This window comes from Chelonia mydas, chromosome 5, assembly GCF_015237465.2.
Source record: "Chelonia mydas isolate rCheMyd1 chromosome 5, rCheMyd1.pri.v2, whole genome shotgun sequence".
NCBI lineage: Eukaryota > Metazoa > Chordata > Testudines > Cheloniidae > Chelonia > Chelonia mydas.
In genome coordinates, this window is record NC_051245.2 from 97,665,706 (window position 1) to 97,678,224 (window position 12,519).

Sequence of the window (12,519 nt, forward strand, 5' to 3'; positions counted from 1 at the left end):
ATAAAAATGAGAAGAATTCTCTTACCTTGATGGCTTACTTTTCAGAGGGGCTGAGCATTCAACCCCCTCCCCCTCTCACTTTTGGACTTCAGAGACGGCTGTAAGTGATCAGCAATTCTGAAAAATAAGAAATCAGGCCATTATTTTAAATGTCATTTTTAAATGGCTGATGCAATTCACCACCATTCTGGTGAAGCAATTCTTTTCTGGCCAGAGAACCCTTACTGAAAGCTGACGTGGAAAGGACACTTTAAGAGGATTTGGGGAGGATAAAGGGCAGGGTAAAATCATTAAGATGGAAAGTGAGATTCCATTCATACTGCCCTCTCTCACCGTACAGCATCAGTCTTCTTAAGCAACATTGGTTGCTTTCAACAAACAAAATATGACCAACCATTTTTACCGGTAGCATCAAAGAAACAACACCACAGCAATTTTATAATAATTAACTTATGATGTATCCACAGAGGTATAATTTCTGTTTAGTCTTATCGCCTGCACATAAAACAAAAAGGTCAATAAGAGCAAGGTGTTGTCACCATCAAAATTATTGGAGCAAATATTTTATGTGATCGGAAGGATGACCAGTTCTGTAGATGATCTGAATTACAGTCATTATCTTAGCATTACTTTAGATAGAGGTCATAGACTATTCAATAGATGTATTTACCTGTGTGCATTATCTGAAAGCTCTGCACTCGCTGAACAGCCAGGAGGAGGAGGAGGAATTATTTAGCAAAGTAAAAAGGACATATAATAAGAGGAATAGGATGCAAATTAGAAAACGGAAAGTTTGGGCTGAATATCAGGAAAAGCTTCATATTAGTATCTACTAAATCCATTAGCTTCTCGGGGCGGGGGAGTGTGCCATGGGACGTGGGGGAAGCACCAATACTGGAGTATTTTAAACTGGACAAAACATTAGGTAAATGTGCAATAAAGAACAATCCTACACTATCAGGGAACTGAACAAGTTGATTGAATAGATTATTAGATTGTACGTAACAATGTAGGTTAATAAGACAGTAGTAGCATTTTCCAGGCCTGAATGTCACATAGTTACTGTGCCAGGTACACCTACGGTTACACAGTTTAAGACAGCCCCATTAGGGTTTTCTGAAGCTCCTGATTGTCTCACTGATCTCCACTCTCATCCTCAGAGTCTCAGCTTGTCTGCTGACTATATCTGCATCCATAATACACGGTGGCATACCTCTTGGATGCACAGGTCACCATCTGGCCTGTGTTAGAGTTGGTCTACCTTTTGCTATACCAAAGGCCAAGTTAACAACCTTCCAGGATCCCAGAAGCCACAACAAATATGCATTTACATACAGCTTAAAATAGAAAATAGATGTGTGCAAACTTCACCTTGGCTCTTCCTTGTATTTTCTTTGATGGAGCAATTGCTCCATGGCGAGGAAATTCTTGTGCTTGTGTTTGTCAGCAATAAAACGACTGGTGCTCCCAGGTGGTATTGCCATACAAATACTAAACAATAATAATACATTCAAGATAGAGTCTCCTCTCTATACCACCAACAGGACACTGAACAACAAGGCAGAACATTCCACCACGGTGCTCTTGCTGCTGTAGCATGGCTTGACACCAGGACACGAAGGCCCAGATTTTGCAAGGTATGTAGGTGTTGCATGGCTCGGCATTGCAAGGCCAAAGTGACCTAGGTGGCGAACGCCCATTTTTGAAAGTGGCTTAAGCATGTAGGAGCCAAAGTCCCATTGAAAATTTAAAAATCTGGGCCATAATACCTAGACACTAGCCAAAGCTGATTGAAATCTGTGCCAGGACACTTAGTACCTAGAACTGATTAACACCACACCTAACCAGAGCAATGAATTCAATTTTACTGCACACGATAAGGGATGCAGGAGACGATTTATGTTATTTTTGTGATATTATTTATATTACCCCTTATATACAGTGAAAACCTCCATTAGTGAGCTTGGCTTTGCCCCACCTGTTATAAACAGACTTTCACTAGGGCAGGAGACGGCAGTTTATTAAAATGTGTGAACAACATGCAGAGTATCTTTACTGGAAAGTTAGCGCGAGTGATCTACACTTGATTTCTCCAATGTTTGCCTCGCTTGAGTGAGAGCAGGGACATGGCAGAATAATACTTTAATTGCTTTAATGCCCTGTATCCACACTGCCACTCTACTCACTTATACTGTCTGCTGTGGGCGCATCCCATTGTTCTTAGCATTGCAGTAAGCTGAGCCATGCTAAGAATTTTTTTGCAGTGTCTTGTGGGAGCCTGTGAACAGGGGGAAGATGCAGGGCGTAAGATGCAGTGGCAGGCATTTCAGCAGTGGCTCGACATCATGGGAAAGAGGTGGTATGCTTTGTTAAGAAGAGCACATAAGCTGCATGCAGAGCTGGAGGAGTGGTGGCCACTGATGCAGTTTTTAGTGGGTGATGAAGCCCCCCCCTTATCATGTCTGGCCATAACACTTCCAAAGCAGGTTACTATTGCTATCTCGAATCTGGCCACCCCAGATTGTTATGGATCAGTTTGGTTTTGGCAAGTCAATTGTTGGCTCTGTGACGGAGGAGGTTTGCTGTACAATTAGGACTTTGTTTCACCTGTGGGCAGTGAAGGTGACGTCCAGGCTAGATGGATGGAATAGGAAGAGAGCAAGAAAATATGAGTATGGGGAATTGTGGGACGGCATTGGAGGACTGGCAGCACTCCAGTGACACTAGCCTGCATTCACATTACTGAGTGGTCGTGTTAGCAGGCCAATTGTGCCAACCAACTTGAGTGAATAGTGCCACCGCACTTGAGTGTGGGGTTTGTGTGTGTGGATGGGCGTTGAGTTAACAGGAAGATTTGCATTATAACATGAGTTAACTTTGCAGTAAAAACTGGCCCCGACAGCTCTTTATGTGAATGCTTTGCTCTGTTAAGAGAGGCTTTTGCCACCTTTGGTATCACAGCAAATGAAACAGCCTCAAAACACCTTCTCACAGTTGGTACAAAAATCGGCTGCACTGACTTGTTTTGGAGCTGGTTGAGTAGATAACCTGACACAGCGGGAGAGGGCTGAAAAGCACATTTTTTCACCAGAATGTATGGCAGCTTTGTGACAAAATAAACAAATAAGCATATTATTTATCAAGAACCCCTGGCAAAGTGTTTGGGGTCGTGCCCACACAGGTAAAATACAATGCTAATAAACAATCATAACTAAACCACCAAACAATACATGAATAGAGTCATAGGGTGAGATTGTGTACTGCGCCTTGGGGAAGGGTTGAAGCAAAGATGACCTTTGTGCCTTTGGGGCCCTGAGCTGGTCAGACATCAAAACAACCCAGAGTAATTTAGGAAGCCACAGGAGCTACTGTAATTTGTCACCCTACTTGGGCAGCCGGTGGGCAGCTCCACACTCTGGAGATGTGCAGAATGGCCACAGTGGCATGTGCTATAGCCCCTCCCCTATCCAATATGCCCCTTTCTCCCCACTGGGCATGGCCCCTGTGCCAGGACTTGTGAGGCTTTTATGACCCCTATATACCATGGCAGCAGAGTACAGGGGCTATAGTGGAAGAAAGAATCACTCTCATAGACTTAAGGCCAGAAGGGATCCCTTATGATCATCTAGTGTGACAGGCCATAGAATTATACCCATTAGTTCCTGCACTGAGCCCAACCGTGGCTGAACTAAAGCCTATCTTTTAGAATGACATCCAGTTTTGATTAAAGACGCTAGGCGGGAAAGAGTTGACTACATTTCTTGGCACGGTATGGTTAATTCTCCTCCCCACTGAAAGACAAAGTGGCATTATTAAACAAATGATTTCAGTGGGTGTTAGGGGCCTAGGAGCTTTTGAAAATCCCACAAGGTGCCTATCTATATCTTTATGCACCTAATTACCTTTAAAAATAGGCTCCTAAGTCAATAGCTGATGCTAGGAGAAAGAAGACAGAGCAAAGAAAAAATAATCAACATGGAGCTGAATTTGGGGAAGAGGAGAAGAACCAAACTTACACCACCCTTAGACTGTTTTGTTGAATGTGTGTAATTTTTATTGATCATTGATGGTCCTGGAGTGGAAACTAGAAAGTGAGCTATAAGAAATGCCACAGTCATTTAACATTCAGTTGGGAAGAGTGAAAGAAAGAATTCATAATCAGTAGACACACATTTTTTCTTCAAGCTTTTAACAGAGAATTAGGAACAATGGAGGTTGGGTTTTTTTTTAAAGAAACTGTCAGTGCTAGAAAGCATTGCCCCAAAGCTGGCGAGGTTGGTGGTTTCTGTTCAAACCCAAACCCTAATGTTTAACTCATTGAGAAGCACAGTATGCATCAATGGTTTTCAAAGCTTACACTGGCAAAGAAATGACACAGGAAGAATTTTTCCCCCCTCTTAAAGCAGCCTTATAATTATAAATTAATCCCTAAAGATATTACGGCGACTTCGATGAGTTAATGAGTATTGTATAACTGCCTGCTTCTCTTAATTGTCCAAAGGCCAGTTGATCCTGGAGTGCATAAAACCTTGACGAATGCAAGTAGGAAGCACAGCGGAGAGAGAAAGTGTGAGCGTGAGAGAGAAGGAACTAGATGCTGTGTTTAACCATGAAGATGCCAAAAAAGTTTTTCTGTCTCTTTCGTTTCTTTGTGCTCTTAACTGGCTTCTCTATTATTTGCATGGGAGCCTTTTGCATTTCCACAGGCTCCCTTTTGTGCAGATGTGGGAATAATCTGCTCGTTGCTTATTCTCTGCTACCTTTGGGGTTCTTACTCCTTGCGACTGGGATTTTCTGGAGCATGTGCCATGAAGTCAGAAAAAAAACCAACCTGTTCTACATTTTCCAGAGAAATCCCAGCCATAGAGAAATGCACATCAACACCATAGACAGGTATGTACTGCAATGTATGCGTGGGCAAACTGGGTGTTGCATTTTGTAAATGTATCCTCAAGAGAAATAAATGACATATCATTATATCAAAGAAAAGTAACCTGTAGCTAGTGTAAGACTTTTTATTCTATTTGTAAGGGCATAGAACAGGAGCCTGAACATTTCATATGCAGTGGATTGCAGTTAGGACAGTAACAGCAGCAGTTCAGGTGATATATCCTGTACATTGATTGTATTCCTGAAAAACTATTCTCAGTGATTACACACACTGGGACAGATTCCTGGGGAAAGCAGGCACAACTCCACTGGCTTCAGTGAAACTACCCCAGGAGTGCAGCAGGCCCAGTTGTATCACCGTAATAGACAACGACAGCGCCTGTGCCAGTGTTTTGGTATTGCTCCTCCGCACAGTCTTCCAGGGAGGCCAAAGCACTGGAATGATTCACAATTTCCTATATGGTCTATGCTTGAGGATTCTGTGTAAATATCCCTGCTATTTCTGAGTGAAGTCTGATGCTTTCCGATAGGCAGTTTCTTAAACTAGTTGGCCCTAGGCCTGGCAAAGTTTGTAACAGAGTCTTTGGATACAAATGACTCTTGCTGTCTGTTGTGGTAACACCACCATAAACACTGACAATATGTGCTGTAACAGCTCTATAAATACATCGCATCACAAACCCTGGTTAGATAACCAAGATAATATGGATAGCACTTAAAAATTTGTGGAGAGCGGAAAATAATCACCATGCAATCAGCTTGGCAGGAAATATACTCCCTTTTCCAATCCGAGTGCCCTTTACGGAAGCTGCTGCACTATAGACACTTGGTGGGTGATATTTGCATGACAGTCAGGAAACCTTGTCAATTAAATTCACTTTTGAGGCTGAGGCTGATATTTAAAATTATTTTAATGGCACACTTTAGAGAAAGTCACAGGATGCTAGATCAGCAAATCTGTTTCATATGTGTTCAGCTGATCTAGTCCTTCTTAGCCAGATTTCATTTCTTCAGTTTATATTTTAAATCTCAGATAAACTGTGACAAGGTGACAAAAGCACACATATCTAACCAGGCCCAGCTCATATAAATCTCTTCTAACTAGTGAATCTTTTCGGTGTGATTATTTTTCAGGCCTGATTTCTACCCTCCGTGCTATGAAGATAGCATTGATCCGGGAAAGCAGACTTTCCCAATACCACTCTCCCTTTCAGCAAGAGAGGAAGAGCTCTACAACATCCCTCCGCCGCTGTACACTGAAAGCAGCATGGAATTCATAGATGAAACTAGCCTTCAGGAGGAACAACCACCATCGTACGAAATGTCTGTGCAGCAGCAGCCAACAGCTGAGCATGACTCGAGTACAGAAGGAGTCTCAGGCGCTTGTCATGCACCCAGGCCAGGAGTCAGTTGCTAATAATACGAACTGTGAAGGGACTTTAGAAGGACCAAAGCATGCCAGTTATTCTGAGACAAAGTCAGTGGATAAGACACTGAATGTGCAAAGTGGTGCTGGAAAAGACATGGGCCAGTGCTATATAATACTACTGTATTATACTACAGGGTGCAACAGTTGCCTGGGGACAGCATTGACCACAATCCATTCATGTGGCATTAGAGAGGTTATTTAAGGAGGTTCCCAGTATTTTAAAACAAGAACAGCATTCTCTGGCCTTTAAAGAGTTTGCTAATGATATTAAGTATAGCTCATAATTGTTGGCTCAAGCCAACATCAGAGCAGCTTGTTTTCACGTTTCAATATTTCACTATGCTCACACAAAAAAGCCAGTACCAAATACATTCATTGTACTCTGTTCAATGTCTCTAGATGATCTGTTTATGAAAGATTTTTTCATACCAAATATCCAACTGGCTAATTTCCTTTTCATAGCCAGTATTTCATTTTGTGCTCACATCAGCCCATCAAGATGTTGAGTGAAAACGCTCTTGAGATATAAATGACTGTACTGTACCTTGATACGCTGGCTACCAGTGTATAGAAGCCATTATTTTTTACACTGGAAGGAAAATGTTAGTGCTGCTACTTAATGTTCCTCTATTTATTAATTTAAATCTTTCTCGCATCTCATCTTTTGGTGCAAGTTCCCATCTGTTTTTCCATTCATATTTGCTGATCTGGAAGATTATTAATTCATAAGCTAATAGTTGGGTATTTTTCTACCATGAGTATTTGGAGATAACTGCTTTACTTTGTGTTAATAGCTGATACTTTAATATTGCATTGAATTCATCTGTTTATTTCAATAAATTTTTTCAAACCAAGTCTGAACTAGAAATGAGGTTTCCATACTTCCAGAGGGATATACAACACCCAAGCTGAGCTCAGTCATTGCTGCACACTAATGAGAAGACCCCAGTTTCATAGCACAGCTCCTGAAAGAATAATACAGATTGCAGAAAAAAAGCCTTCTGTGAGCCATTTCTTTAGGCATTGTCTTCATAGCTATAAGGTTAGCTGCTTCCATTGCACTGTTCACAAACTCTGTGCCAAAGAAGTAAGGCTCTATTTGGGCCTGATCCTGCATCACTGAGTTCAACTAGAGTTTTGCCCTTTATGACGACAACATGAACAGGATGAGATGCTTTATCAATCTTTCTTTACGCTCACGTATCAGAAGAGGCAAGAGTAGGCTCGCTACAAATCATTGTAGAAACTGAAAACATGGAGAAAATCAACTGCAAAATAAATCAGTTCTTCCTCCTCGAGGATTATTTTCTGATTTGAAATATAGCCTTTCCCCTGATGGGAGAAGAAGGGAAATAGAGGATGTGATTGAGAAGAATGACAAAGAAATGGGAGGTGAGAAATGTTTTCCTTGGGGAGTCGAAGTAGTAGGGAGGGGTAGATGGTGTGCCCAGAAAAAGGGGAGAGGAGAACATAAGGTTAAAAATGGAAATAATTATACAGGAAATGACACATTAAAAGAGGTAGAGTTAAAGGACAGAAAAAAAGGAAAAACAATGGAGAGAAAGAGACTAAACACATTCAAAAGAAAACAATGACAGGATAAATACTATAATTGGAAAGATGGAGAAAGACAAACAGGATCTATGTAAAAAGATTTTTTAAATGATTAAAAAGCTGCACATTCTAAAGTGGGGGAGAATAAAAACCAGGAGAAATGGGAACCTTTACATGTTATTTCAAAAGCAGTTAAAGAGAGGGTTTCCTCTGAGAAGTGACCGTGGTAAATGATACCTTTTTACTCAAGAGACCTGCTTCCTGAATGTATTCAGAATCGGAACAGCTGGCTTTAGTGACAAAGGTATGTTTTTACTGCATTTTAGTCATGTTCATGCTGCAGGACGCTGACAACAATGGGGTTGTATATGTGTTGCTGAGGGAAGACATTCATTAAATGTGAGGCAAGATTCAAGCTTGATTCTCAGCCCTAGGTTGAGCATGCAGGGCTGGCAGTTAGAACAACTACCGGAGTAAAATCCTGGTTCCGTTGAAGTCAACAGCAGTATTGCTATTGACTTCAGCGGGTCAGGATTTGATATCCCCCCACCTTTTTTTTTTTTTTTTTACTTTTGAATTGAGCACATTTTATCTGGAAATCAGTGAAAAACAGACATGGAAGCCCAGAATGCCATTTTCAGTGTGACTTTTCAGAATGGCACACTTTAATTCAATTATTGACTCACTTCTGCTGTAGCTCATGAAGAATTGCACCATTTTTATGTACAGAGTCCCCCCCCCCCCCACAGGAACATAAAGTGGCTGGTTAGAAAGCTGGAAGGTACATATTTATGGATACGTTCCTGGTTCAAAGTGCCCTGCTAACACAGGCCTGACTTCTAAGTTCTCCTTTATCTGAATACAGCACTAACCCCTTTATCTAGGACAGTGCTTTTCAACTTTTTTTTTCATTTGCAAACCCATAAAAAAAATTTCAGAAGGAGGTGCGGACCCCTTTGGAAATCTTAGACATAGTCCGTGGACCCCCAGGGTCTGCAGATTACAGGTTGAAAACCGCTGATCTAGTGTTTGATAGGCAGATGAAACTCCATGTAAACAAGGCTTCAGATAAACAGTGGCTTCTTTGAGAGCGCCAAATTTGGGGTCCACCGTCCCACGGGGTAGGGAGGACATGCCAGCTGGCCACCAGTTCTGACTGACCCACAGAGCAGACTGGTAATGAGGCAGAGGACACCTTCCTTGCATCTGCTTTATGGCCCTGTTTCTTGGGCAGTTTTGGGCAAGAACTAAGATTCTGAATTCTTCCCTAACATTTCAGGGGAAATCCAAAAAGGGCTTAAGAATATTAGCAGCCTTTCTGTGGCCGCACCAACCTCAATACATTGCAAGTATTGCGTGCAGGGGACTGGACTAGAAAAAAGCAACAACCATGATTAAAGGTCTAGAAAACATGATCTATGAGGGAAGACTGAAAAAAATGGGTTTGTTTAGTCTGGAGAAAAGACAGAGGAGACAAGATAATTTTCAAGTACTAAAAGGTTGTTACAAGGAGGAGGGAGAAAAATTGTTCTTCTTAACCTCTGAGGATAGGATAAGAAACAATGGGCTTAAAGTGCAGCAAGGGAGGTTTAGGCTGGACATTAGGAAATGTCAGGGTGGTTAAGCACTGGAATAAATTGCCTAGGGAGGTTGTGGAATCTCCATCACTGGGGATTTTTAAGAGCAGTTAGACAAACACCTGTCAGAGATGGTCTAGATAATATTTAGTCCTGCCATAAGTGCAGGGGACTGCACTAGATGACTTCTCGAGGTCCCTTCCAGTCCTGTGATTCTATTGTAGGCTCTTAAGGGCTCCAGACCCTTTCAAGGATAAATGGACTGCTCACTGCATCTTCAAACAGCAACAGGGGTTAAGGTGTGGAGGGAAGGAGGGCTAACTGGGATGTAAGACAAGTTCAGGTTAAGAGGGACTATTTTGCTCAACTCAATCTGTCTTTCATGTATATACTTTCAGAGCTTAGTTAGAAGCTGAATGGAAATGATGTGGGTGACTGCATGAGTGAATAAATGTCAACAATCCTTTTAAAAGCAGAAAGGTTTTAAATGGCTGAATTAATTTTGCTCAAACTTTCCAAAACAAATTCACCTTTGGCATGACCAGCCATGAGAAGTTTTGGATTAAAAGGGATTTTCTTTATTTGTAAAGATATGAAGAATTCAAAACAAGGTTTCAAGGAATAGGACTTTTCTGCCCTAGCCTCCTGAACAATAATGCTATTCCCATCCTATCACTATCCTCAGTGCTGAGATGCGTAGTTCCTAGGCGTGAGGCCAAGCATTTTTCTTTGATGGTAATTTATTCATGCTGAAAGGGAAATTTTTTTACATTTCAGTGCAGTGCATTGGACATATGGGGCCAGCTCCTCAGGTATGGCTGAAGAATAAAAGTTGGGGGAATTGGTGGGGTATTCCTCACCTCTGCACCCTTAAGCCTAGGACTGCTCCATGCAGGGCTGGTCTGCCACTACCGTGTTAGCACTGAGTATTCTTTAAAATGAAACATCTTTGCCAGGTTTTGTGCCTTATGTACATTGTTAAATATTTTATACCATAAGCCACCGGTTCATGATTTAAAAAAAAAAAAAAAGGGTTTAAGCCTGTTATTTATCTTCAGTAAGTGAAGGGAGGTTACTAATGTGTGATGTCAACAAATGGATGGCACTTAAATAATATAATTATACACAGTTCGATATAATTGAACAGAATGACAAGTTTTTGCTAGTTGGTCTTTTCCCTGCTATTGCACACAAGTTAATAGTTCTTGTTCTCTCTACCCTTCCATGTTTTTACTCCTTTCTGTCTTTCTTCTTCCATCTCCCACACTACTTTTGCATGGTCTACTTGCTACCTCTTTTAGTTTCCACTTCTTTTTGTCCCTTCCTCATCTATCTTCCCTTCCTTGAACCTTTCCCTCTCTCTTTCCAGCTGGGTCCACAAACTCATTTCTTCCCCAAGTCTCCCCCATTCCTTTTCCTCTGGCCTCCATCTCTTTGTTTCTGGGACCCCATCCCTCTGTCCTGGTCACCCCTCTGCAAAGACCCCTTGGTACCTTGCTGCCCACTCCCCCTTATTCTCTAGGAGTGTCTCTTCCAAAATAGCTCTCTCCCCCCCTCCCCCAGCCTTTTCAACCTTGCAGGCTGGGAGTGTGCTCTTAAACTACATGCTGTTTGTATGACAAACCCAACCGTTCGGGAAACAGAAGAATGTCCACATAGATACTAGGACAGTTATTTCAAAACTGCCTTGACAGTGTAGAGGCTGCAACCCATGGACCAGCCCAACCACTTAACCCAACAGTAGGAGTAGAGGGGGGACAGGAGTTTTTCTCGTCAAGCCCCTCACTCTAGCAGCCCTGCAAAGAGTTACACTATCCTTGTAAGAGGTGGTGGACATGTTGCCATTTCCCCAGACATTAGCTTCTAACCATTAAGCTCTCAACTATTTTCATGTAAAACATCTCTGTACATTAAGTGCATGATTAATGAGACTGTGGTCACAGTCCTTCCTTGAACAAATCAGATACAGAGATATACACATCGTGAGTCAGCCTTACAAAGTTTTACTCATCATCTTGCACATGACAAGTAATTTTTTGGGTGGACAATATCAATCGTATTAATAATCAGTTTTATCGTTATCATCAATCAGTATTACAAAGGACTAGGGAGTAGGTTTTGTGTTGAGGATGGTAACAGTTTTACAACAGTTTTGCAAGATAACTTTTCAAAATCATACACAGAGATCATCTTATTCTCAAGTGCATTACCCCAGTTTTACATCAGTGCAACTCCATTACTAATATAACATAATGCAAAATTAGACCCTGTATTTACCTTTTGAGAACTTTCCAATTCTGCTTCATTTTTTCCTGAATCCTGACTGCCACCTACTGCGGCTAATGCTATCATGCCTTTCCTAGAACAGAGAAGTCTGGTGGAGTATTTACTGGATATGGTCAGTGGCAGTTTAGCAAGGCTTTCCCATCTCTTTTATAGTGGGTGGGTACAGTACATCATGTTTTCAGCAATCCCAGTCTCCAGAGGCTAAGACAATGGGAAACCTAAATTGGTTTTCAAACTCACCTCTGCCAGGTGATCAGGTCAAAGATTATTTAATCATCTGAGGTCTTATAACAATAAGAACTTTTCAAATTCTTAGTTGGCCCATTTTCAGTAGGATTTGCCAACATATGATGAGCTGAGTGGTTCAGCATTTTGAAGGGAAATTTCTCTCACAGTCTAGGCCAAATCTGCACAAGTCTGAATGATCTAAACCAACAGTGGAGGAGTTTGCCCTATATGAAGCACTGTAGGTTAGGTCTAGATAAACATGCCTTCTTTAAAGAAGAGTACATTTAAATTTGGACACCCGAATTGTGGTGAAGATGCAGGGACCTTCTGATGCCTTCCACAATCCTTTATAAAATGAATTCAAGCCATGGAATCTCTTGATTTATACAAATATTAAATAATACTGTAATAAAATATTGTGTGAAAACATCAGTGTCTTATTTATTTAGAATGAATTAAGTAGATAATGTAATTCTATTAAAGGCAGCTTTATTTGAATGGATGAAAGCACAGTGTGTTTTGTCAACAATTAGGTATTAAGACAGAAATATAGCA

At 41.3% G+C, this 12,519-nt stretch overlaps 1 protein-coding gene across 1 annotated transcript; it reads left to right on the forward strand.

Annotated features, from left to right (window-relative positions):
- The first annotated feature begins 4,518 nt into the window (after nucleotides 1-4,518).
- TMEM252 (transmembrane protein 252) lies at nucleotides 4,519-7,173 on the forward strand. Its single transcript, XM_027827872.3, has 2 exons — nucleotides 4,519-4,893; nucleotides 6,025-7,173. The coding sequence occupies exons 1-2, from the start codon at nucleotides 4,595-4,597 to the stop codon at nucleotides 6,305-6,307; spliced, it is 582 nt and encodes a 193-aa protein (XP_027683673.1). The 5' UTR covers nucleotides 4,519-4,594; the 3' UTR covers nucleotides 6,308-7,173.
- Nucleotides 7,174-12,519: the final 5,346 nt, after the last annotated feature.

Excerpts from the sequence above, each read along its gene's own strand:
- TMEM252 (XM_027827872.3), top strand. The coding sequence starts at position 4,595 with ATGCTGTGTTTAACCATGAAGATGCCAAAAAAGTTTTTCTGTCTCTTT. Across the intron at positions 4,894-6,024 it reads CACATCAACACCATAGACAG|GCCTGATTTCTACCCTCCGT; the intron begins GTATGTACTGCA and ends ATTATTTTTCAG.